The sequence below is a fragment of the Lissotriton helveticus genome, chromosome 4_1, assembly GCF_964261635.1.
Source record: "Lissotriton helveticus chromosome 4_1, aLisHel1.1, whole genome shotgun sequence".
NCBI lineage: Eukaryota > Metazoa > Chordata > Amphibia > Caudata > Salamandridae > Lissotriton > Lissotriton helveticus.
This window is the reverse complement of record NC_136063.1, coordinates 445,739,485-445,767,206: the sequence shown is the minus strand read 5'-3', so window position 1 is coordinate 445,767,206 and position 27,722 is coordinate 445,739,485. Positions and strand designations below refer to the sequence as shown.

The 27,722-nt window shown below is 43.9% G+C and overlaps 1 protein-coding gene across 2 annotated transcripts in view; it reads right to left on the bottom strand.

The window, feature by feature from the left end:
- Positions 1 to 27,722, bottom strand: part of VIRMA (vir like m6A methyltransferase associated) — a 731,013-nt gene that overhangs the window by 686,898 nt on the left and 16,393 nt on the right. For both annotated transcript variants that reach the window (XM_078687022.1, XM_078687023.1), the window contains exon 2: positions 2,891 to 3,006. In XM_078687022.1, coding sequence (XP_078543148.1) covers positions 2,891 to 3,006 — 116 coding nt within the window. The remainder of the gene's footprint in view (positions 1 to 2,890; positions 3,007 to 27,722) is intronic.

Sequence of the window (27,722 nt, the reverse complement as noted above, 5' to 3'; positions counted from 1 at the left end):
GTGGGCATGGCACACAGGGATGTGTGGGTCTTGTGGGCATGGCACACAGGGATGTCGACTCTTTGTTTAGTTCTGTACCTAGACACTCAGCCTGCAAAGGCAGTGTGTGGGTGTCAGAGTACAGGGCCCCTAAGGGTGGCACAATAAGTGCTGCAGCCCTTAGGGGCCTTCTCTGGTCACCATGACCTGGGTACCATTTACTAGGGGCTGATAGGTGGCCAGAGATGCCAATTGGGTTTTAGTTTCAACACAGTTTTAGGGAAGGAACACAGGCCCTGGGCACCTGGTTGGCAGGAGCCCAGGGCACACTCAGTCAAACCACATCAGCAGTTCAGCAAAAAGTGGGGGCATACCAATGCAAGAAAGATGGCACTTTCTCACAACTATTCCGTTGAAAAACAACGAAAATAGGGTGGGTGCCATAGCACAACTCTGGCGCACCCTCTCTCGACCAGAAACGGGCTGGTAACCATGCCCTTAGAGCCCCATCGAATTCTAGCATAATTGTCTTCGTGCAGTCTCCTTATAAGTGTGAGGTGTTCTTTAGGCAACCCCATTTCCTGCAACATCACCCACAAGCTGGAACGGGGAACAAAATCGAATGATGACTTTAAGTCAACAAAGGCAGCATATAAACTGCCTTTACCAAGGACCATTATCTTCCAGGGTAATAGGATGAAACAAAACACTTGGTCGAAGGTGCTAGTGTATTCCCTGGAAACCAGTTTGCCGTGGGGGGAAGGGGGGGGGGGGGGGGGGGGGTTACAATATGCTATATTCTTCGATCCAGTCCTGGATTTTGTCAAGGATCAACCTCCCCATAATCTTTTGCAACGAGTCTATCAGGCTGATGCGTAGGTAATTCCCTGGTAATGATTTATCTCCTTTTTTATATACGGGGATTATTTCGGCTCCTTTCCAGAAGTACGGTATGGGGGTACCTTGAGCAACTGCGTTAGCCAAAATCACAATATACCTACCCCCTCTTGATTTGTCATATAGGAACACATCGGCAGGAACGCCATCTGGGCCAGGCGCTCTGCCACCTACCACTGCTTCAAGAGCTAACTCAACATCACTAATATTAAAAGCATCCTTTAAATAAAACACGTGGCTGGGTTCATCCGTGTGTTTCTCAATTGACCTTCGAGCATATTGTGGCTTGAAATGTTTAACCCAGTCTTCCTGCAGGACATAGTTTTGCGGTTGTTCAGGTTGGCCCCTCTGTCCCATTTTATTACGCTCCAGAATAGTTTACTATTATTCTGGGTGCTAGCCTTTTTGAGGTCCTGCTATCTTTTCTCATCCCAGGAGCGTTTAGCTTTATCCTTAGAACTCTTTTATGTCTGCCTAGAGGTACGTACCAGGACAGACTCTCCATTATTAAATCACCTTCCCAAGAAGAACTCTTGCCTGCCTGCATTCCTTGTTATACCAGCGACAAAGCTTCTGATCTATTGGTTTCTTTTGCTTTGCAGAGCTTAAAAAAATGAGTTCTCATGCATGTAAAGAATCTTTAATGAGACTGAATAACGAACTCCAATTTCGCATTAGTGGCCAGAATAGTCTATCTCTTCTAGGGCACTGTTAACGTCCTTGGAAATACTATCCAAGGACTCAGGATTTTCAGCTAATCTTGACCATTTGAGCCGTCTCATATCGTTGGCGGGGGCTACATCATGGGAATACAATTCAGCCTCTCTACCGTGCAATGGCTTGTGCCACCACCACCTAAAGGTTACACACAGGGGATTATGATCAATTTCAAAATGATCCCTTACTACCATGTCATCGATAGTATGCCAAAGTTTCAAGCTCGTAAGAATATAATCTATTCTGCTCTTCTTATAACCATTATTAAATGTATTCACCGCCAGTCCATCTTACGGCGTCCTGCCATTTAGCGTCCTTAGCCCCTTTTCTAGACAGATGGAATTAATCTGGATAACCTCCTCCGTCCATTTCTTTACTGGATCAAGTTCCAGTTTCGGGATTCCCCACTGAGCATCATCTTCATCAGTGAGGTGCCATTCATCTGTAGCAAGTGGCTCAAAGGGTGCGTTGAAATCACCCGCAAAAATAACATTGGTATCCATGGAGTGTAGATCGAGTAGGTCGTCCAGAGCCGCTAAAACCTCAGACTTACCCCCTCTAGTTCCCCTCACATAAAGGTTATAGATATCAACGTTATCTTGCGGACCTAATTTTACCCTTAGCACCTGGATATCTTTGCTCTTGGAGGAAAGTTCTTTAATGCCGATATCTATTTCTTTTCCAATATGGTATTGTGTGAAACCTGACCACCCTGCTCCTCTTTCAGCTGCTACACCCATAAAGGCTGTTCTATCCACCTCCTGGTTGTGTGCCAAAGACGTCCGTATAACTTCAAGTGACAGCCATTACACAGATACACTACTGTATGCTGGTTCATCATTCATTAGCTGGTGTTCCACTAAAGTGAGGCCGTAAAGAGGGTGTCAGGCTGGGGCTTATAAGAAGGCTGCTCATGAATCCACCTTTACCACATCTGCACTGCACGCTGCAGCACTGCAAGTGTACCAGTCATAAGAACTCATCATTTTACAAACTGTCCTTAAATTTGTGCTTAATCTTTATCATTTTAACTTTATATTAATTTATAAGTAGTTATTTGTGGAAATCATTTGTAAAACCATTAAGTAAGCTTGCCAAATAAGCTTGAGAAGCATATAACTACAGCTAAAAGAAACAGTTATTTCACTCATCAGATGACGGAAAGCTACCCGCCTCAGTAACTGTACACAAATCAGGATTGGCATCTCCAGATGAAAGACTTGAACATAACATAGGACTTACTAGGAACATTCACACAACGCCCCCTCATAAACAGTACTTTGTATTTGGCACTTACCCATAAGCCCTATTTTCAGGTAGACTTGTATGAGCTCGAACTCCTGGAGGAATAACTCTAACTTCACTTATGTAAACCACGCAAGGAAAACGCACAACGTCAACATTGGTGCCTTTCTGTGGGGAAATAAGTGTATACAATTAGTTAGGAATCACATTTTCTTTTCGAAAGCATCAGCAAACACTTTTTACTCACCCCAGTAAACATAAATTCTCAGCTGGAGAGGTCTACTTGAATGTAATGGCCCACAGAGGCTTTTCACTCTACACTAACAATCCATTCCCACCCAAAAATGTTAAAATCCAAATCAAACTACAGATCTGGGTAAATAATAAAGTGCAGCAATTTTGTAAGCATTTTGTTGCATACATATTGGGGTCTTTTAAGCCCTCTTAACATATTATTGTAACCTACAGAAATGGGTGGAGTTATTCTCATTAAAATAACTTCATTTGCACCATTCAGAAGCTTCTGTGGAATAAGCACAGAAAGTAAATAATAAGGCACTTAATAGGAGATTTCAAACACTTTAATCTGGTAAATAAATCCTGTGAATTGATTTTACTTCCATTACATTACTAGTTAACCTCATTCAAATGGAACACTTGGCTTTGATGTAAATAACAGATTCGAAAAAACATCTGGTTTATGCATTTCTTTGCAGTAAGGCAGCAGGGGCCACCAACGCTGAGGTGCCTGTATTCAAAAGATAGGCGACTCACTACTTTTCTCCATCTAGCACACCAATACTACAACCAAAACAACAAAGTTATCTGGACAAGTTTCTGCTTTTGCTAGAGGAGCATTATTATTCCTCTGTGTATTTTGTGTCTCATACTTAGGTTTCTGGTGTGAATATGTGCAAAAAGGCTATCCATTGATTGATTTGAAGAGTTATGAGTACTACAATACAAGTCACAAGCAGACACATTCTATAATGACGGTGTAAACAAGAAGAAACTATCTTTTACAATAGGATTAAAAGACAAAAATGCATTGAAAAGAGCCAACCTTCACCAAAGTACAAAAAAATAACCTTATACCAAAATGTGATTTGCACTCTTTCCCAAAATGCCAGAGTGCAGACCCAGTAACGTGGTTATCATTAAGAGAGTTGGCTAGGTTCCACTACAGAATTTATTACATTTCAATGGAACAACATTTGAGTGAGTGAGAAACAGCAACAATAAAAGGCACAGCTTGGACTGATGTGAAGACTCACTGCTACTGTACTCCCTAAATTCAGTAATACCAAAGCCCACCAAAGCACCACAAAAGCAATGCAACTTCTGCCACTGGAGAAAGAATTGCCATCAAGACCAAATAGACAAATGGAAGATGATTGGGGATTCCTTGGGAAGTGGCTTGCATTAGATATCAATTCGAGAGTGGTTTAAATGGATGAGGGTTGCTGTCGATTTCAGCAGTGTCACTGATTAAGTCACAAAAACCTGCTGGAAAGACTACTGGGGAGACATGTGGCAGTCTGTATATCAGCCGTGGTGAGACACCACAGTGTCTTAACAGAGGACTCCACAAAGCCAAACAGGTCTTCAACAGTAGCAACCTAGGCTCTAATTTACTAGCTTAGCCTGCGCAGGAAGGCAGTCTACAGAGAAATATGTGTAAATCGTGGTGTATAACAAATTAGCAAAATATAGAGTATAATAAAGAAAATAAACATCAAAACCTCGAATTAAAATATAAACATTTCATAAGAGAAAATTATCAAAATGAAAGGAAAACAGACACAGGAAAAATGAATAGGCATAAATACCCATTGAATGAGTAGCACATAACTGTCAAAAAGCAACAATCAAAAAGTGTTATCAATGGTGTCAACCAGACAGCTGCATGTGCAGAGAATATGCATTAGAGAGCACTGACCCTCACAGAAGCCGGTGGAACCGGGGTGAAACTAGTGGCCAACAGTGATCTGGGGAGTGGGATTCTTATTACCCGACACCAGAACGTATTGTTTGGTGTCAAGTACAATCTTTATTTTGTTCAATGGACAAAAAGGGGCTATATAGTCACGTTTGACCTGGGTATAGCCAAAAGTTCAGGCCGATCGCGATGGAGTGCAAGTCGGATACAGGAACCAACCTTGTCCCGCTGAAAAAGTACCTTGGGTGGAGTATGTGTCTATTTTGAAGACCTGATGCGGGGAGCAGAGGAGGCATTGCGTCCACAATGATCCCTTCGGATGTAGGCGATGCGTTGGTTCAGATCCAACAGTCGGTGATGTGTCATCAGCAAACCCTTCACGATGAAGGTGATGCAATGTCCTTGAGCCGCGCAGCAGGTGATGCCTCGCATCGAGAGAATATGAGTGAGTTCCCACCTGTACAAAGATGACCCGGTGTTGATTTTGCAGTAAAGCAGCTAGAAAACCCACATCCATGGGCCCATAACTGGATTGGCACCACGTAGCAGGGCAGGAATCACAGTTGAGAAAGTCCAGAGGCTGTAGAGGTGTTGATGGAAGTCTTTGATGTCCCTGAGACTTCAGAACAGGAGGCAAGCCAGCAAGCCCTTGGAGTAATTTTGGTTCTGGGAATGTAGAGATGCAGGTCCAGTCCTTCTCACTCCCAGGCAAGGAGGAAGCAGGGCAGGCACAACAAAGCAGGAGTCCAGCAAAGTCCAGCAGAGACCAGCAGAGTGACAGTCCTTTAAGCAGCACAGCAGTCCTCCTTCCTGGCAGAATGTCCTCAGTCCAAAAGTGTAGAGTTGGTAGTGTCAAGCAGGGCTCGAAAAATCCAATCGCATTGTTGAGCAAGATTTATTCAGGACGAGATATATTTAGATAGGGATTATTTGGGTGAGTTGAAAATCCTCTAACTTCAGGGAAGATTTAAAGGCATCTTTATTGCTCACAAAGAGAAAGAGCAACAAAAGTGCTATTAAATCTGGTTATCTAGTCACATTTGCTGGCTTTCAGAGAAGACAGAGGACAAAAGTCAGCTTATCTTATTACATTTATCTTTCTTTCTGTGACTTAAGTTAGAGGATTTTGTAAAGTGAACTCAGTGACAATTGAACAGTGCAAAGCATGTTAAATGAAAAAGACTTAGTTGTCATGCTTTTTTTCTACCACAACAATGAAATAGCTAAGTGAACTGTTCAAACATTTCAATTAACTTTCACAAGTTATGAAGACCCATTTTTGTAATTATGTGGTTAAAAATATATTTTTATAGGATCAAAACAAATTAGAACACAACTTGGTGATGTGCAAATTTTAAATATTTTTGCTGAAAACCAATTTCAAAAAATTGTTTATATGTTATTATCATAAATATGCTATTTGTAAATGACAATGCACTACCACATCATGCTTTGGTAATATATGTATGAAAAGTGAGTTTTAATGGATGCTAAGGCACTTGGAGCCTCTTCATGTAAATTCCATTGAAATGAATGGGCACTCCATGACGAGCTGAGCTCGTCAAGGGGTTAAAACATGAACTGGGAATTATTACTGCTCCTGCCCAGATGACAATGCTATTAGTAAACTAAGAGGCAAGCCAGGGATCATGTGTACCAAATATATGGGATTGATTCTTGTTCTACATGGGGCAACCATTTAGTCTAGTAATTAAAGAGGTGTTTTGTACAGCAGAAATAGTGAGCTTACATATTTGAAGGTGCTCTCTTATATGATAATAAAAAAGTCAGCTCCATAAGACAAAATATTTGCCTAGGATCACACAATTTGAGACCCGTTTATGGGTCAAGTACATTAAAGTTAGGTCGAGTAGTATAATAAAGTTATTACAGGTCTAGTAAATTTTTATGATTTTTCAAGCCCTTTCAGGAGTCCACTGCTTAGACCTACTTGTGCCTTTGAAGCGAGGGAGATTTCAAAGAGAGGCTTTTGAAGTGCACAAGGTCCCTGCCCTTCCAGACCAGGCTTCAGACCCACTACAGGGGGGTATGCAGCTCTTTGTATGGGAACAGGCACGGTCCATTCAGGTGTGTCAGCTCATCCCTGTCATCCTGCCAAGGATGACCCAATAGGATGTGGATGGCCCATCAGGCACACCTAAGTACCCTCCGTGTATGGCTGTCTAGAGGAAATGCAATGAGCCCAGCTGTCGCCCTCCCCAGTCATGTATTCAGAGACAGGCAAGGGCACAAAATTGTTATAGTAAGAAAATGCCGACTTTGTAAAAGTGGCATTTTCAGATTTGCAACTTAACATTCAACTTTACTGTAAGTTGTGATTTAAAATTGTGAGTCCGAAGACACCAATCTTGAAATGTCTCTTTTCTGAATTGGAAATTACACTTATTAAATGTAATACAGTAATCACAATGTTAACCTATGGTAGAGATAGGCTTTGCAGTAGTGAAAAACAAATGCAATTGTTTTTCACTACCAGGACCATGTAAAACTTTAAAAGTACATGTCCTGCTTTTTAAATACACTGCACCCTGCTCTTAGGGCTATGTAGGGCCTACCTTAGGGGTGACATATGTATTAAAAAAGAAAGCGTGTGTCTGGCCAGAGGGTTAACCTGTCAGGTCGACATGGTAATTTAAGACTGCACACACAGCCTATGCAATGGCAGGGCTGAGACAACTTTAAAGGGCTATTGATGTTTGTGGCACAATCAGTGCTGACGGCCCACTAGTAGCATTTAATTTACAGCCTTAGGGCACATGTAGTGAATATAGGCCAATTGTGGATCAGCCAATGTTACCATGTTTTAAGGAAAGAGCACATGCACTTTACCACTGGTCAGCAGTGGAAAAGTGCCAAGAATGTCAGACGGCAAAAGGTCAGGGGAAAACATGCCAAGGGGGCCAGGTCCAACAATTGCCAATGACATAAATAAGTGTAAAGCAATTATGGGCAACATGAAAACAAATTGGGGGCTCCATGTCCTTCCACTGGTGCAGATTTACAATTTTCTGGAATTCACACGTTTACAGAGTAAGCCTGGGAAGTGAGCTCCTAGCTAGTTTTTGTGAACCTCATTTTCTCAACAGAAACAAAGATGCGTTTCTTATATAAACCTGCCGAGTGACTCCAAAATAACTTTCTGTATACCCTCTTTCCCCCACCCACCCTGGATAAAGTTTTACTCCGCTCTTGCCAGGAGTAAAGGTCTAACCTTTTCCAGTGTGGGACGAGAATGGAGAAGGGCTGGAGAATACCATTAACCATGGAACTGTTGGGCTATGCACAGGCACATGGGGCATTCCAAAGCTAGAACTACCACTTATCACTTACTTTTAGTCTCTGTATGTAGAGTTTCAGATAGGTGGCAAAACCAGAACCTTGTTTTAATCAGACTATTATCAGAGCCAAGAAATAAGAACACTGCCATAATGGTCACTTCACAGCATGGCACCAAAAGGGAAACATTTATATTTCCCTACTGAAAAAGTACATGGCTGAACCAATCCATGCTTCTGATAAATAGACATTTTATAAAAGTCCACGCCACTGGTAATGTATGCTGCCTCAGTGGTACAATATTAAAGGCTAATAGGTCTGTTATATTCTTCCATCGGTCCAAAGAGTGTTCCGAGGATCTAGTTTTGAGGTATGTTAGATTTGGGGGTCTTTAATTGGCACAGGTAGGTACTTGTGACAAATAGGAACCCTTGCCTCTAGTCAGGGTAAGGGGGGTGCACTCCTAAAATAACCCCTGCTCACCCCCTTGGTAGCTTGGCCCGAGCAGACAGGCTTATCTCAGAAGCAGTGTGTAAAGCATTTGTGAACACATACAGTAATCAAGTGACAACACAACAGATGGGCACCACACAAGTTTTATATTAAAAATAAGTATTCTTTATATAGATTTAACACAAGACCACAAATGACAAAAATCCACAATACTGTACTTAAAATGGTAGGTTTAGCTTAGTTTTCTTTACATCTTAAAATGTGACACTTTGAGTCAATGTACCTTACGATGTGTCACGCTTCTACAACAAAAGTGTTGCGGAGATGCGGCAAAGATCCGGTGCCAAGAAATAAAGACGTTGTTTCCTACGTGATGCGACACGCTCCTCCGATGTTGCAAGAAATCTCGACTCGATGCGTCAGCTGCAGCGCCGACACCCATATTCCGTGACGCGACGACAGCGGCTTTGGCGGAGACACTCTTCTCCAACGATGTGAGCAAGCTTCCGCTCGATACAACAGCGGCAGAGGCGACACGCTTGTTCCGTGATGCGACGACAGCGGCTCCGACTGCGGCACGCTTCTCCGTGGATGCGAGGCACTTCTTGTGATGCGGTGCAATGCGACAGCTACAGTGGCGTCATCTCTGTGATGCAACGGCAGCGGCTGCGACAGCGACATGCTTCTTCGAGGTTGTGAGACATTTCTTGTGGTGCAATGGAACAGCTACAGCGGCGTCATCTTCATGAGGCGGCGGCAGCAGCTGCGACGGCGACACGCTTCTTCCTTTTAAGTCACTCTTCCAGCTCCTTGCAACATGCAGTCCCTCAGAAGGCCCAAAATAGCAGCAAGCACTTCCAAAGAACTCTTGGGGAGCCGGGGGATGAAGTCTGTTGTCTCTGAGACTTCAGCAGGAGGCAAGCTCTTTTCTCAAGCCCTTGGAGATCCTTACAAGTTGAATAAAGTATACAAAGTCCTTTCTCCTTTCTTTGGAGGTCAGGCAAACACTGCAGGCCAATCCCCCAAGCAGCACTTCAGCTTAGGGATAGTCTCTGCTCAGTTTCTTCAGGTTTCTCTCCTCAGCAAAGGTTTCTTCTTGTTGTCCAAAAGTGATCTAATTTCTTGGCATCAGGGTCCCAATACTTATACCCCAAAATCCCTTGTCCTCTGAGGGCAAAGGGGCCTTTGCCTAGTCCAAACCAGTTCTGGTCTGTTGACATGACTCCTTTCCTTTCACAGGTCAGGGCAGAGACATCAGACGCACCTCAGGAGGTGGAGCCAGCATTGTGGTGGGAAGGCACAGCCCTATTCAGGTCCCAGGTGCAACTCCTCCCTCCCATCTAGATGTAGATCTATCTATTCACCACTGGGCTGAGTCACCCTGTCTCCTGGAATCCCCCAGCCCTGTCACTCAAACTCCAGACAAGGAATACACAACCTAGCAGAGGCAGGCTTGGATAGCTAGACAAGAAAATACATACTTTCTAAAAGTGGTATTTTCAAACACAGAATGTTAAAACCAACTTTACTAAAAATTTATTTTATCATTCTGAGTTCAGGCATTCAAAACTCGAATTTCTACCATGTTCCCTGGGTCAGTTAGGATTATAAGATGTAATAATCTAACTGCCCATTCTGGCCTATGGAGAACAGGTAGCCTTGCAATAGTGAAAAACGAAAATGGCTGTAATTCACTATTAGGACATGCCACACACACCAGGGCATGTCCTACCTTATACTTACAATTCACCCAGCCCTTGTACCAGACTGCACACAGGCTCTGCAATGAATGCCTTAGACACACTTTTACAGGCTGCTTCTGTGGGTGGCACAACCAGTGCTGCAAGCCCACTAGCAGCATTTGGATTACCAGCCCTGGGCACTCCTGGTGCACAGTACTAGGGTCTGACAGGTAAATCAAACCAGCCAATCATGGACTCACTAATCCATATATCAATTTACAATAGGGAGCACTTTCACTGTGGCACTGAACAGCAGTGGCACAGTGCCCAAAGCATCTAACACCAGCAAAAACACATAAGCAACAGCAAAAATGGAAGGGCGACCCACGCCAAGGGGCCAGGTCTAACAAGGTACATTTCGGTACAGTAACCAGTAGATGGTGGCAACTCCTGGACATTTCCTAACTAATGGGAAAAATATTCACTGGGCCACCTTACTTAAACACATTTGTGTGCATTACTGCCAATTGGCCCACAATGCACTATTCTATCGGAAATCCAAGATGGAACATGCTTTCTGCCCTTGAAGGGACGGGGGATCTTCTGTGCCAGGCAGGGTGGCGTTTAGGGAAATAGTTAATCCTCTTCCCCCAAGATGCACCAATGTAGTTCTGGGATCAGCTCTCCCTCTTACTGGGTTGGCACCCATCCGATTCCATAAGGCCTACTCACTCACTCACTCACTCACTGGATTAAATGGCTTCACATACATCAAACTATGAAAGAACAGGTTTCACCTCCGTCTCTCTCATGTTAATGAAGTTCCTGAACTTTCCCAGCTGCCCTCCCCGGGCTGATATGTACCACACTCTCCATGCTCAGCCCAGCCCATCCTGTGACTATGTGTAAGCCATTATCTCTACTCTGGGATCAATTCGCACCTCATTAATGTCATGCACTGGCAGGGCAACTGTTGTCAAGCTAAGCTATGTAAACAAGCCTCCAGGAGCTTCAGACAGGGAAAAGCTAACTTTTTAAAAGTTACTTTTCGTAAATATTTATTCAAAATCTGACTTCACCAATGAATTTGATTTTTACTAGCTATTAAAAACCGTGGTTGAACCATTTTTCTAGCTAGTCCAAAACAGGCAAGTATTAATTAATTAGTATATTAATCTGCACTCTCGTTTTCCTCATTGGACAACTGGTGCCTTACACAGTGAAAATAGCTTTTGGGACTGGTCACTAAAGGGACAAGGCAATATTACATTTCTACATATCTTTCTAATACAATGCTCACAACCTTGTGGGCTGCAAAGGCTAAAGAGGGATGATGTATTAATATGTAAAAGGAAGACGAAGATTCTCCCCTTGTTAGTCATATGATGCTCCTGTATATGCAAGAGATGACTGGGAATGATGTAGAAAGTCAAGTGTGTACGCTGTGAGAAAGATGATAATGCATGGAATGTTGGTATCGATGTACTGTAGGCAGCCTAGGAGTTGAACACAGTTGTAAGGAGGATGAAGACTTAAAATAAGCTATAGGGCTGTATCTGTAAACGAATGGCCTAACAAGAGATAAACACCTTATGTCCTACCCGAAAGGCTTCGACCTGCTCTGTGAGGACCCTGTTGTTGTCTTACAATATATTTTTTAAAAACCTAAGTGAATGCAATTTGTTTAATAGTAAGTAGAATTTTCTGCTGTTGTATTGTGTTATGTTTCGTTCCTTGCCTCGTGCCAGACTCGAATGCACGCTAGGAACGTTAGTTTTTGGTAGTTCATTAGTGTGCTGCCGACCTCTTGAGTGAGAATAAACTACAGTTATCTTACCTAATGAGTCATTCATTTTTATACTTCACTAACCATCCAACTAGAACACTTTGATGAGATGTTGATTTTAAAAAAACCTGCATTGAGATGCAGCAGGACTCTGGTGGTGGTTGGGAGATAGTACTTACCGAGGTGAAGCCCATCTAAAGATGAAGAGAGGCCAAGTGACCCAACAAGGTTAAGTCTGGGGCCACGCAGCCTCAAATCCAGTAGCAAGTTAGGTCAGCATGGCTGCTGCACAACGGGAGCCCAGTGAGGAGGGTGGGAAAGGACGAGGAGAGGGTAAGAAAACAGCTCAGTGGTGATACAACTGTGGTGATACCTTTCACTAAGAAGTCTAAAGAAGGTGGTCTGTACTATGAGGAAGTAAGAAGAAGTGGCAAGTGTGTCACAAAGTCATTCACCAACAAAAGCATTGTACTTTTGTGATAGGAATGATTTCACAACTGAACATTAGGCACTGGTGGAGTGCACTTTCGCTGGAAATATACAGAGCTTATACACAACATGGGCAATGGTAATGGCTTTATCTTTAAATACGGACTGCTGCTTGGATTGATGGTTAGCCTGTCTGAAGATCAGCTTTGTGCCCCCAATGAGCTCCCTCACCACCATGTGGTGCGAAGTGCAAGATCTCCCTTGGCCGCCGTTTTGGTAAGTGCAGAAGGTGTAGAGGTATAGTACGTCAGCATGCTGCCCTTAGAATGTCAAGGTATAGTGTTCATTAGTCTAGTAAGCCATTAACACCTGGTTACAAAGAGTCACGGCTACTGGCAGAACCAACCTAATTAGTCAACACGGAGGGGTCGGGTTCCGCACTTCTTAACCACACACTGCAAGTGAAGAAGTAGCACACGTCTACATTGGCCATATGCACAACGCATCATGGGGCATTATTTAGGGTGTCAGCTCGGCTTCTAGGAGCACTGCCATAGAGGAATTTGAACAAAATGAATAGGAATGTTGATGTCTGTTTGCTGGGGAAGCCTGGGTGGTTAATACAGTTGCAATGAAGATGAAACCTTATCAGGAGCGCTACGGTTGGGTCTGTACTCTAAGTTCCTCATAGGAGACTCTTGAAAAGAATGTTTTATTATGAATTAACAATATCAATAGTGAATTTTGACAACTTGCTATCCTTGTTTTTCTACCTGGATTCATTAATGCAATATCACTACCATTCTGAATAAAGGTGTGACTACACTGAACTTGACGTTACACTTGTGGCAGCCAGACTGCAGCTTCACAGCAGATTCAGATGACAATTGCCATGGAAGTGTACCAGAACTGGGAATACGGTTGTTTTCCATTCTGATTGTAGCTCTACATGATGAGGCTTACACTCATGTAATGCGTATCTTAGGAATCTCAAGTTACATGCTGTGAATGCTTTAATCAAACAAGCCCAAAAATTGAGTCATAGTTTTTTTTTCCTATAACTATTCAAAAGATCTGGATTTTAAAGTGCCCAATGAATGTCTATTGTCGTGTTTATATGCTAAATGAGCAGCACAACGTACACTACAGATTTTATAAAAAGGTAATGAAAAGGTGCCAAGCTGTAACTCTTCATATAGAGATTTGTACTGAATGGAGGGGGCGGGGGGGGGGGCACAAAAGGACGATGAGAAAGAAAAAGACAGCGGGTCAGATGAAAGAAAATATGTGTGGCAAAAAAGATAAAGAAGATGGGAAAAGAGACAGAAAGAGGGCGGGGTGAGAGATGGAGAAAGAGGGCAGGGTGAGAGATGGAGAAAGAGGGTGGGCGAGAGCTGGAGAAAGAGGGTGGGGCGAGAGATGGAGAAAGAGGGTGGGGCGAGAGATGGAGAAAGAGGGCAGGAAAGAGATCAAGAAAGAGGGTGCATCAAGAGACAAAGGGGGTAGAAGCAGAAAAAGAGTGTGAATAAAGATAGAAAAACAAGGTGCGAATAGAGACAAAGAGGATGGGGATTAAGATAAGGGGGGAGGAGGGGAGGGAGGGGGCGCACAAAAGGACGATGAGAAAGCAAAAGACAGCGGGCCAGAAGAAAGAAAATATGTATGGCAAAAATGATAAAGAAGATGGGAAAAGAGACAGAAAGAGGGCGGGGTGAGAGATGGAGAAAGAGGGTGGGGCGAGAGATGGAGAAAGAGGGCAGGAAAGAGATCAAGAAAGAGGGTTCATCAAGAGACAAAGGGGGTAGAAGCAGAAAAAGAGTGTGAATAAAGAAAGAAAAACAAGGTGCGAATAGAGACAAAGAGGATGGGGATTAAGATAAGGGGGGAGGGGGGAGGGAGGGGGGCGCACAAAAGGACGATGAGAAAGAAAAAGACAGCGGGCCAGATGAAAGAAAATATGTGTGGCAAAAAAGATAAAGAAGATGGGAAAAGAGACAGAAAGAGGGCGGGGTGAGAGATGGAGAAAGAGGGCGGGGTGAGAGATGGAAAAAGAGGGCGGGGCGAGAGATGGAGAAAGAGGGTGGGGCGAGAGATGGAGAAAGAGGGTGGGGCGAGAGATGGAGAAAGAGGGTGGGAAAGAGATCAAGAAAGAGGGTGCATCAAGAGACAAAGGGGGTAGAAGCAGAAAAAGAGTGTGAATAAAGATAGAAAAACAAGGTGCGAATAGAGACAAAGAGGATGGGGATTAAGATAAGGGGGGAGGAGGGGAGGGAGGGGGCGCACAAAAGGACGATGAGAAAGCAAAAGACAGCGGGCCAGAAGAAAGAAAATATGTATGGCAAAAATGATAAAGAAGATGGGAAAAGAGACAGAAAGAGGGCGGGGTGAGAGATGGAGAAAGAGGGTGGGGCGAGAGATGGAGAAAGAGGGCAGGAAAGAGATCAAGAAAGAGGGTTCATCAAGAGACAAAGGGGGTAGAAGCAGAAAAAGAGTGTGAATAAAGAAAGAAAAACAAGGTGCGAATAGAGACAAAGAGGATGGGGATTAAGATAAGGGGGGAGGGGGGAGGGAGGGGGGCGCACAAAAGGACGATGAGAAAGAAAAAGACAGCGGGCCAGATGAAAGAAAATATGTGTGGCAAAAAAGATAAAGAAGATGGGAAAAGAGACAGAAAGAGGGCGGGGTGAGAGATGGAGAAAGAGGGCGGGGTGAGAGATGGAAAAAGAGGGCGGGGCGAGAGATGGAGAAAGAGGGTGGGGCGAGAGATGGAGAAAGAGGGTGGGGCGAGAGATGGAGAAAGAGGGTGGGAAAGAGATAAAGAAAGAGGGTGCATCAAGAGACAAAGGGGGTAGAAGCAGAAAAAGAGTGAATAAAGATAGAAAAACAAGGTGCGGATAGAGACAAAGAGGATGGGGATTAAGATAAGAGGCAGTGATAGAGAAAATAAAATAAAAATCAATATTACTGCCTGTGCAAGTGGGAAGGGAAGCCAATTTAAAACATGTGGCGGACAATGATGAAAAGGAGTTCCCCAGCTACATGATGGCTTCACTGAAAATAGGGATGCTTGCAATCAAACATATTTCATGCAGGTAAACCCACACTGATGCCAGTGTTGGATTTACAAAGACATGCACCCAGGGGGACCTTAGAAGTATCCCCCGAAAACCTACCAGCCTCTGGTGTGCTTGCTGACTGGCTTCTGTCAGCTTGCCACCTAAGACACTATGCGGACTTCCTAGGGTGAGAAACTTTGCCTCCTGGGACAAGCGAGCTTCAAAGAAGATGCTGCCTTTGGAATATGAATCTGGCTCCCATCAAAGGAGGGGAAGCCACCCACCTTGTCCAGAGCCCCCTTGGCACCAGAACAGGTAGGAAAAATATTTCTCGTAGTAGGAGTGCCACCTCCAGGCTAGTACCACCACTAAGGTGGGCTACTGTGAGGTGGACATGATTTTACAGAAATAGCTATCTTTGTGATGGCATACTAAGGAAGTCTAAATCAGGGTTAAGCCCATTTCCCACAGGAAGTTGTCATATAGTGGGCATAGTCTCCCCAAGGATCAGTAGCCCATTGGCCACTACTCTACACTCCCCTAACGCCCCTAGTTTCAAAATTTAGGGGAGTCCCTGGCACCAAAGAAGAAGATTCTGACGATCTAAGAAGAGAGAGGACAAAGAAGAGCTGCAAAAGCCAAGAAGATAGAAGAAGCAGCTGACCTGGTATTAAACCTGCTGGCCCGTCTGCATCCCTCGCCATAAATGGCACCAAAATCAACTCGTCCTGCAGCTGGGATTCCAGAAACTTGGGAGGACTGCGTGCCTTCGCTCAAGACCTCTTATGAACAGCAGACCTGTTCTAAAGAATCTCCAAAAGAGAAGACTCTGAGGCCTCCGGAACTGCCAAACCCCAACACCCGAAGTCACCATTGCACTCGTCTCTTCCGACCAGAGTTGAAGTGGGCTATTGTGGTTTCACCCCTTCTTGACTGCCTTTTCGCCTGCAGCCTCTGCACGCAGGCCCCACTCAACCGTGACTGCTCGGGTAAGGAAAAACATGAGGCCTAAGTACACCTCTGCACCGGTCGCCCTTGGGCCATGTAGAGGACCAAAGGTGTCCTGACGTTCCCCCCCCCCCCCAGTCCCTGAGAATCAAAAGGCCAGAGCCCACTTGCTGGTTCAGCCCGACTGTCTTCCTAGCCAGAGCCCGAAGCCTCTTTTTACAGTCACCGATCCCCACTGAAAAGCATTGGGCCCCCAACGCTGACTTGCACCCTGCATCCAGCTGCCCTTGTGCCGCCGGTAGTGTACTGCTGGTGCTGCCTTGGACCTTGCCCACCACTCATCTAAACTCCTGGAGATTGGTCCTGTAAGTCGATGTACTCTACCTGTCTGCAGAACTTGTTATTGCTTCCATAGGATAACATTGCAGAACTCAGATATTGCAGTGTCCACTTTTTAAAGTGAAAATAATTTATATTTAAAAAACGTACTTGCCTGAACAGCTTTTCTCTGATGGCCAATCATATATAAAGGTACTTCGTATTTTTATAAATTGGTGTGGATCTCCTTCTTGAGACATGTTGTCATTCATTAATCATTGTGTGTATTTTGCAAATGTCTTGCACTCCTCCGAGTTAAGGCTAAGGCTACTCGACCACACTACCTCCTAATATAGAACTTTACGAATGCACCGCAAGCCACTGTCCACTTATAAGAAAACTCCTGGACTCTTTACACAGTATATTAGATTTTTGATATATCACATAAAGAGCCAGCTTCCTACAATCTGGAACTAGACCTTGCCCCTCAGTAACAACAAAACATGCAGCTACGTGGAAAAGTTAATTCAAACATCCTACAATACTTACTATTTTTAGTTCTGTAGCATTACATGATTTTGCAGCTTTGTGCCTATACAAAAGTAAGTTGTTCTGGCTTTGGAGAACACCGCTTTGAGACCAGGCCTTATATGCAACAAGACAACTTGCAGTTTAACAATAAAGAAACAGGATTTCCAATCACAATTAACATGTTGACAACCCAAAATTCTTACAACTTTGTGGTACTGCAAAACAAGCCTATGACTAAGAAACATTGTATCGTGTAAGCTTATCAGTCAAGAACTTATTCATTAAGCCGCTGGCAGTTTTTTCGGATTTAAAACATACTGCTATCTTTGCGTCGCTCAGGACGGTAAAATTAAGTCAGCAAGATAGCTAAGTAGGTAGCATGCTCGCTGTACAGATGCTTTATTTGTAACTTTATTGTTAAGGGTTTTGAATCCTAACAGTGGCAATCATCAATTTTGAAACATCAATAAAATAGGGACAACTGGTTTGGATAAAAGAATTTTGCAGTCCCTGCTGTGCTCTATATAAGATGTTGTTGTTACTAAATAGCAGCATATTACTTTTTCCACATCAATGGGACTCTAGGTATTGACTTGAAAGCTGTTAACTGGCTACAATCTGCCCTCCTATTTAAGAATCTGTAGGGACGGCCTAGATATTGAACTTCCAAGACAATGCATGCAAGTACAACATAATCTTTAATAGATTTCTCCTGCTCTGTCTCCAATAGTGTTATATGTCAGGCAAGCAGCCTTAGGGCAAATCCACATGCCAACAGCTGCTTAAAAACTGGAATATACACAGAAAGAGGACAATTAAGAATGCAATTGCCTAATTGTACAGATAAGTACATTTCTGTAATGGGTTGAGAAAAAGCCCTTGATATAATGCAAAATTCCAGTGAAAAGTAATGTAGTGTATTCTAATATGCTACGTAATTACAAGAATAATTCTGCAGAGTTTGCACTGGCATCAGATCTCAGCTAAGAAAGAGCATGCAGCAGCATCTGTTTATATGTCCATGTGTGCGTCAATCAAAGTTACATCCTGTTCTCATTACGAAACAGAAACAAGAGGGAGGGGGACATGGAGAAGCAGTTAAGCAATCGAGTGGTGAAGGGGGAGATAAGTACCCAAGAGACACATCTTGAAAAGGGATGTACTCTCCTAGAATGCTTCACGCAACAAAAAAATGCACTGCAAGAAAAGCATGCAGTAGAAGCAGCGATGCCACCCAGTCAAAGATTGTAAAGAGGCTATGCTCCATGGAGGGAACAGACCCAAGTTGGACAACCTGGGATACAAATAAGAAGCAGACAAACAAAAGTGACAAGGAAGGGCAACCAATGGAAATCAATTGGGGGGCTCCAATCCCCTCAATGTACTTGGTAAGCCACAATGTACCTCACAACAGACAGCGTATGAGTGGTCTAGTACGCTTTACCTTAAAAAAGGAGTAATGAATAGGAGTGTTTTAATCCCTTCAAGGCATCTTTCGTACAGGAGGTTGAAAAGCCCTCCTAAAAAGGTTGATTGCTGGTGATCGATTAAAAAGCCACGGGGATATAGGATGACATAATGAATATGTTTCTTACTGGCACTCAAGGATTGCATACAGGGTTCAAAGGTCATTAGGAGAAAAGCAAAAAAAGGGTGAAATGCTTTCTCCTCAAGATCAAGTAAATGATCACAGGAAATAACAAGCATTTGCAATGCAATAGGTCTCGCATTTGCGAGAGTTTGAGCTATTGCCATTGTAAATGACAATGCCTTTTATTTATGTGTTTGGAAAACCTGAAAGCGGTGTGTAAACACACACTTTGAACTTTGCAGGTTTTTTTAACAAGTACATAAAAGGCATTGTCATTTACAATGCCATATTGCATTGTAAATGCTTTTCTTAGTGTTTATTCTATAAACAATCCCTTCTGTGCAAGAGCAAAATGACAAAAATGGAAATCGACCAATAAGTGCAAACAAGCCACACGCACTAGTGTTCAGAATGCTCCCCTTTCCCTTCCTCCTCCACCCGACCCCAACCATGCAATAATTGCCTTATACGGGCTTACCACCACCACTAGCACAGATGCTGAAGCGTTGATTATTGTAAAGCACTCTGATACCCGCAAGGGTCATGTTCGCGCTATATAAAACTTTATTAATACATTAAAAAAATACGATGGGCACCCTAACTGTGGTGATATTTCCAAAGAGTTTATGACAGGCTGTTGGCCTGTCCGGAGCAGAGAGCTGCATCCCTTACACTGCGCCCACTACTGGTCTGAGGCGTCTGTGGAACTGTTCAGCAGCTGCCCTGGGCACAGCGTACATATAGTATACGTGTACCCGCTCGTTGGTGTGATAAAGTGCGCCTTTTTAATGTTCTCAACTCGTTTCACGGGGCATAGACTGTTTAATGGCACGTGGGCTTCAGAAGTGCCCGTCAATCCAGTGTTATTAAAATAAACTTCAATAAATGTGTGCGGGGACTGCACTCATTTAATCTATCTTAATTTTTTGAACGGTATGTGTGCGCGTTGGATTAGTGCCTGCACACTGAGTAATGACAAAATGTATGGCCTGGTGACAAAAGTGACCAGAACTCCAGCGCGCACCAACGATAATTCAAATTCTCCGATTAATACAATAAATCTTGTTTTTATCACAGAGTTAGACAAATAGCATCACAAATTTATTTGCATTTTAGTAAATACCATGAGTATAATTCAACAATCAATCAGCGTGAAAAAATATATATGCAATTATACAATATATGAAACAAATAAGATTTCATCACAATTGCATTAACCCAATGCATTTCGGGGCTCAAGCCCCTTCGTCAGGGGTCTGTTTGTAGAGAATGAATGAAAAAGAGAAAAAGAAAACTAAGTTACTTCTAGTGCTTAGGGGACAGTGGCATTTCAACATATTAGGTATTTAGACCGATCTTACCGCAACTATGAAGTTTCAAATCCAATCATAAATTGGCTAGTGACATTGCACGCGACTGCGAGGTAATCTAGGGAGTAAGTGAATGTTTGAAGTGAACACATTGCCACTTACACTTTATACAACATAAGTGTTTGTAGATATTAAAACACGTGAGTACTAATTACCTGAATACTTGCAACGGCTTAAACTGTAAATAAAGAAGAAGAAGTGCACAACGCTTTATGTTAGGGACAGCGTTTTAAAATTTTTAAGGGGCTGTATTACATTGCTGAGAATACGACGCTAAGCTCACCTGAAAAATATACGATAGAGCCCGTTTATCCTGAGGAATTAAAGGGAAACTTATGTAAGCATTCTATTGATGCATCAAAGTGAATCATTATAACTGACACTCCAATATATTGAGGGGGCGTGTTTACCTGCAGTTGAATCGAAAGCGTTTTAACTCGGCAGTTCGACAGAGTATCTCGGCTCACTGCGAAAACAGAAAATAAATACTTTCAGGGACGGCTCATGGACCTTAAATGTTATATAACGGTCTAGAAAAGCTCTGCATTGTGGAGCTTACCGCAAAACTCGACCGGCTCTCTCTGTATGTAGTCCGCATTCGTAGCAACGATGAACGCGACTTGTCCCTTTTCCATTATTTATTCACCGGGTGTTTGGAGACTGAAAATAGAGGATGGACTACTCTATGCTGAAGCAAAGCGCCATCATTGAACGCCTCGTATCTGACCTAACTCAATGTTATAGTGATCCACTAGGATTCCTGAATGCGGGCTTAGAGAACCAAAATGAATAAGAAAATGAGAGAATGAAAGATGAGTTCAAAGGAAAAGAAATAACAATCGAAAAATGGACAAAAACAAGTATTATTTTGGTTTTACTGCCTATTTACAATCTTATGCAGTTTAAGATGAATCTCAGCAATTTATACCTATACCACCATTAATGAAAAATTTAGGAGTTGTACTGAAACGTGTTGGTGTGTGTAAGAAGCTGAACTAAAGTGTTGGTATGTATAAGAGGCATTAGTTTCACCGTGAAATTGAATCCCTCAAGGATCCTACATTTAAATGTTTATAAGAAAAAGATCATTTCCATTTTGTCACTGAGCCCATTTGGGGCCATGGTTTGTAATTTACGAATCCAAAAGGCTTCCCTCTGGAGGAGGGTCTTTGCATTGTCTTGACCCAATCGCTGTGGAATCAGTTCGATTATTTGGAATCTTAATTGGGCCAAAGTGTGCCCTGCATCAATCCAGTGTTTTGCCAGCGGAGAAGTACAATTCTTATTCCGAATCCGACTCTTATGTTCTGAACATAAGAGTCGGATTCGGATCCAGAGGGAAGCCTTTTGGATTCGTAAATTACAAACCATGGCCCCAAATGGGCTCAATGACAAAATGGAAATGATCTGTTTCTTATAAACATTTAAATGTAGGATCCTTGAGGGATTCAATTTCACAGTGAAACTAATGCCTCTTATACATACCAACACTTTAGTTCAGCTTCTTACACACACCAACACGTTTCAGTACAACTCCTACATTTTTCATTAATGGTGGTATAGGTATAAATTGCTGAGATTCATGTTAAACTGCATAAGATTGTAAATAGGCAGTAAAACCAAAATAATACTTGTTTTTGTCCATTTTTCGATTGTTATTTCTTTTCCTTTGAACTCATCTTTCATTCTCTCATTTTCTTATTCATTTTGGTTCTCTAAGCCCGCATTCAGGAATCCTAGTGGATCACTATAACATTGAGTTAGGTCAGATACGAGACGTTCAATGATGGCGCTTTGCTTCAGCATAGAGTAGTCCATCCTCTATTTTCAGTCTCCAAACACCCGGTGAATAAATAATGGAAAAGGGACAAGTCGCGTTCATCGTTGCTACGAATGCGGACTACATTCAGAGAGAGCCGGTCGAGTTTTGCGGTAAGCTCCACAATGCAGAGCTTTTCTAGACCGTTATATAACATTTAAGGTCCATGAGCCGTCCCTGAAAGTATTTATTTACTGTTTTCGCAGTGAGCCGAGATACTCTGTCGAACTGCCGAGTTAAAACGCTTTCGATTCAACTGCAGGTAAACACGCCCCCTCAATATATTGGAGTGTCAGTTATAATGATTCACTTTGATGCATCAATAGAATGCTTACATAAGTTTCCCTTTAATTCCTCAGGATAAACGGGCTCTATCGTATATTTTTCAGGTGAGCTTAGCGTCGTATTCTCAGCAATGTAATACAGCCCCTTAAAAATTGTAAAACGCTGTCCCTAACATAAAGCGTTGTGCACTTCTTCTTTATTTACAGTTTAAGCTGTTGCAAGTATTCAGGTAATTAGTACTCATGTGTTTTAATATCTACAAACACTTATGTTGTATAAAGTGTAAGTGGCAATGTGTTCACTTCAAACATTCACTTACTCCCTAGATTACCTCGCAGTCGCGTGCAATGTCACTAGCCAATTTATGATTGGATTTGAAACTTCATAGTTGCGGTAAGATCGGTCTAAATACCTAATATGTTGAAATGCCACTGTCCCCTAAGCACTAGAAGTAACTTAGTTTTCTTTTTCTTTTTCTCTTTTTCATTCATTCTCTACAAACAGACCCCTGACGAAGGGGCTTGAGCCCCGAAATGCATTGGGTTAATGCAATTGTGATGAAATCTTATTTGTTTCATATATTGTATAATTGCATATATATTTTTTCACGCTGATTGATTGTTGAATTATACTCATGGTATTTACTAAAATGCAAATAAATTTGTGATGCTATTTGTCTAACTCTGTGATAAAAATAAGATTTATTGTATTAATCGGAGAATTTGAATTATCGTTGGTGCGCGCTGGAGTCCTGGTCACTTTTGTCACCAGGCCATACATTTTGTCATTAAAATAAACTTCGACAGAGAAGAGAGTTTAGACACAAAAAGTCACGTTATCTGCCCAGGATCACACACCCTTACCAAGCAGGGTAGCAGGGACTAGAGCTCAGGTGGCTCAGTTCCACGGTCGGTGGACAACTCCTTTCAACAGGATAGCAGCACTTCCCAGAGTACGGTCTAGTGTGTGTATCTGCGCTGCCCCCCTTGGAGGGCTGAGGGGTGCCCCAGCCTACAGTTCAGTGGATAGGAGGGCACGCAGTGGCACTTCACAATCCCATGCTCTATGCAGGGATGATCGGTGCCTAACCCGACCCAGAGTTTACAGTCTGCAAATTTTCTCCTTGACCATCCCAACACACGCCAACCGAGCCGAACAAACTCTAGAGCCAGGGTCCCAAAACCACACCTGCTTATGGTAAGCCAGAGTACTGCGCCCTGACCGCAGAAGCGCACTGGCGCGGTCCCGGTGGTATGTTTCTGCACGTTTGAAATGGTGCTAACTCGAGGCCTTTTACTTGCAGGGAAGAGAGAGAAATTGCCGCATTTTGGAAACACGTCCAGCTAGGACGGCGGACCTCGCTGGGACGTGGAACCTGGAAGGACGTGAATGAAAGGACGGTGATGGAGGTACAAGACTCATGGGGCATCGCTCATCGCCGCCGCCCAACCTGCACCAACTTCACACAGCAGTTTCGCTTGTGCTTGCACGCTGGCAGTTCATATTGTCACTTGTGGCTGGTGTGCACTGCACAAGTGCCGACACCACCCGTACCCACTGCTCAAAAGTCCCAAGAACCCAGTTACGTGTCCCTCGCACAGGCACAGCCCCCCTCTCCAGTAGTAGGGAGTGTCGGCGCCACACTATTTGGTAAAAATAGCGTTTGTTACTGTATTGTTTGGATGGCTTGGGGTCCGAGTCACCTGTATAAAACAAGTACGTGTCCTTTAAAGTGTAACAGGGGGACGGACGGCTCTCCTTAAAGTAAAAGGTTCTCTAGGCCGCAACGCAGGCCCGTCCCGCCCCCGGTGCCCACCGAGTTGTGCTCATGGTGCGCATGCTGCTAGCCCTGAAATAAAGTGGGTGCTGTATGTTTCGTGGGTTCGCCCTTTTTCGCCACAGCCACTCCATTGCTCTGATACCATCTTCTGAATGCAGCAAGATGCGCGATGGCTCGACCTACCCCCCCCTTTCATCCAAACGCAAGCTTGGCACACTTGAAGCCTGTGTCATCCACTCCAGTGACGAGTTGATAAAACAAGTTAGGTATTGAAAAAACTCACCGCCGCAGCCCGGCTTGAACAGGAAGCCAGGCAACCTGAGTTGGGCCGGGGGCGGGCCGCAAAAATACAGGAAGCAGACGGGAGCCTACCCCGCGCTCCTGTGCCCGTGAAGCCAGCCGGAAGATTTGCGTATCAGCTAGCGGGGCTCCCGTGCTCGTGGAGAGCCCCGCCTGTTGCCGAGAATGACCCGCTGGCTGACGACGGAGAGAGGGACACGTGAAAAGAACCCGGTGTGAGGGGGGGGATGGGTGCGCGCATGTGTGTCTGTGTGTGTGTATGTGTGTGTGTGTGTGTGTGTGTGTGTGTATGCGTGTGTGTGTGTGTGTATGCGCGTGTGTGTGTGTGTGTATGTATGCGTGCGTGTGTAAAAAGAGCCCGATGACTGGTGGTGGGGGGAGAGGGGATGTGTGCGCGAGTGTCTGTGTGTGTGCGTGCGTGTGTCGCGGTGTGCCGTGCGCTGAGGCTTACAAGGGAGACAGGAGATGGTGAACGCGCGCGCGACCTGATACGATTACGGCAGGGTGCGCGTGCCCATCTCTTGTCTACCTTAGCTCGTTGTAAGCAGAACCGGCGACAATAGGGCCCGCAGCGATATTGCTTCGCGATCGTCGCAGGTGCGAGACATAAAAACCTAATAACTCACAATAAACACTGGTTCAGCCCCTAGCTATTCAGTATAGTAATACCATTTTGGTGGTTTGCCAACTTGCACAAAAAATAAGGGCATGCTAATAAAGCATGAGTGAATAATACAGTATTTATAAAAAGTAGTGGAGGCAGCACCAACTTGAAGTAAATCAACACGACCAAAGTTTTTTTTATCCAAAAATATATTTTTCTTTTTATTTTCGTATTTTGAAAGTGCACAGGACAGCCAACGCGTTTCGCTCCCCAACCATGGGAGCTTCGTCAGGGCATATATACTAGATGGTTTTTCTCACGGTTGTGCAGTCAAATTTGTAAAAAGAAGAGGAACTGCCCAGTATAATGGTATATAAACTAATGCAGATATTCCAAATAGAAAAAGAGTATCCAATGTGTCAGGGTCCGTCAGGTTTTTCACAAAATTATCATAATAGATAGTATTAATATCAAAGGTTGTCGTAACGCAAAGCGACGTATGTGCAGACCTTGATAAGCTGCTGAAACACACGTGCTTCAAAGGTTTAACAAAGCGTGACGGCCCACGACGGATTTTCTCAAAAAGAATAATACAGTATTGAATGCAGAGGCATCAACTGCCAAGTTTCTAAACAAAATGTACAACTAAAAAAATATATATAAAGCTTAATTTAGTGAGAATAAAAATGAAGCACTGAATTGGGAAATGCAGGAAAGAAGACAATATATATATACTTATAAAGATGCATGTCTAAAAAATGACTTAATACACTCAAGACAGGAAAAGAGAAAGTGATAAAACAAGCATTAGAAATGCAATAGGTCTTGCAGCATTAGAGTTAGTGCGTTTAGAATTGTTTATGGGTTTTTTGTTGTAAATCTTTTGCATTTTTATTTTTTGTAGCCAATGCTAAAGAATTACAAATCAAAAAAGCAATAAACAATTGTAAAAGCTTTAACTAAAAATCCTCTGAGACCTATTGCACTGTGTGAGGGTGAGGTGTTGAGGGTGAGTGAGGGTGAGGGTGAGTGAGGTGTTGAGGGTGAGTGAGGTGTTGAGGGTGAGTGAGGTGTTGAGGGTGAGTGAGGGGTTGAGGGTGAGTGAGGGTGAGGGGTTGAGGGGGAGGGGTCGAGGGGGAGGGTGAGTGAGGGTGAGTGAGTGAGAGTGAGGGGTTGAGGGTGAGTGAGTGAGGGTGAGGGGTTGAGGGTGGGTGAGTGAGGGTGAGGGGTTGAGGGTGAGTGAGTGAGGGTGAGGGGTTGAGGGTGAGGGGTTGGCGATTGTAAGGTGGCCCCTTACTGCAAAACTGGTTGCGGAAATCCTGGTGCATGAGCTGGACTGCTGCTGGGGCGCATTGGTGCTGTTACAAGGGTGTAAGTGCAGCAAAATCACCCGATTGAGCGCTGTGCGCTGCGCATCTAAAATGACGGCAGCGCACTGCGGGGGAGACTTCCACCGGCTGCGGCAACGGGAGATGTGCACTCTGTTTGTGAGCGGCTGGGAGGCGATTCGGCGTGCAGACTCACAGCGGAAAACTGCGGAGGCGGCAGTCCTGGGGGAGAAGTCTGGAGGGCGAGATCGCCTTAACCTTCCTGTGGTGCACTACGCTCCCAAGATGGCAGTTATGGGATGCGGGCGGAGGCCTGATGCCGGCGAAGGTGAGAGGCAGACCGAGGCGGTGAGGCGAGGAGGTGCTGAATGCTGGAGTGGCCGCTGGGACACGCACCTTGCGCCCTGACCTACAGCATTGAGAGGTGAGGTGGCAGCGCTGTACCGATCCTGCTACGCAGCAACAATGGTGTGGAGGCCCTGAGGAGGAAGGCTGACTGGTGGCTGATACCAAAACGTGTGTTTGAAATGTATCAAGGGGGTTTACCAGAGTATTGAGAGGGAGAAGGATGGGTTACGGTAACGGTAGAATGTTCTGGGAGAAGTTGAGATACTTGCTCTACAAAATTGATAGTACTCAGGTTTGTAATATTAACTTCAGAACCACGTGAAAAGTGTGTGCTTCAGGGATACATCAAACACCGAAAGGGCACTACACCAATGCAAGCAAAAGGAAATTGCTATTATTTAGGCACACGTGCTATAACACCAAAATGTATCGAAATAAAAACTCACTACGTAATGTGCCAGCACAAACCACTGGTTTATTTACGGATACCTTTGTAACAAATTCTGGGTTGGCCTTAATGAAAACAATGTTGGGGTTGAACAGTAAACATTCACCACCTTACAATTTAGCAGAGGGAAAGGGCAAAATAGATTAATCTCAGTAAGCAGTAAAAAGAAGAATTACGCTGATGTACATCCGAATCGAGTTGGCCATTTCGCCAGAGCACTAAATGCAGTTAGTGGCATTGTAGAATGGAAGGACGGTCAATAAATAAGATGCCGACGCGAAAGATAGGGGCACTAACGGTGATTGGTACACAAAGTTAACACTGAACAAAATAACCTGTGGAGGCGTCAATACTTACGCGACAAGTACTTTGTAAAAACAAAAACAAACAAGTTTGTGGCCAGCGTCAGCGCCCTTTTGGCAGTCTTCCAAGGCAGCAGTAGCTGTGTGTGTTTTTCTCACGTTCAGTACAATTCCCACTTTCGGAGACACACAAAGGCACCGGAAACAGGATCGATAATTGAACCTCCGAGAGCAGGTCTGTGCAGGGGAAGCTGCCTCGGGCTGGGGGTG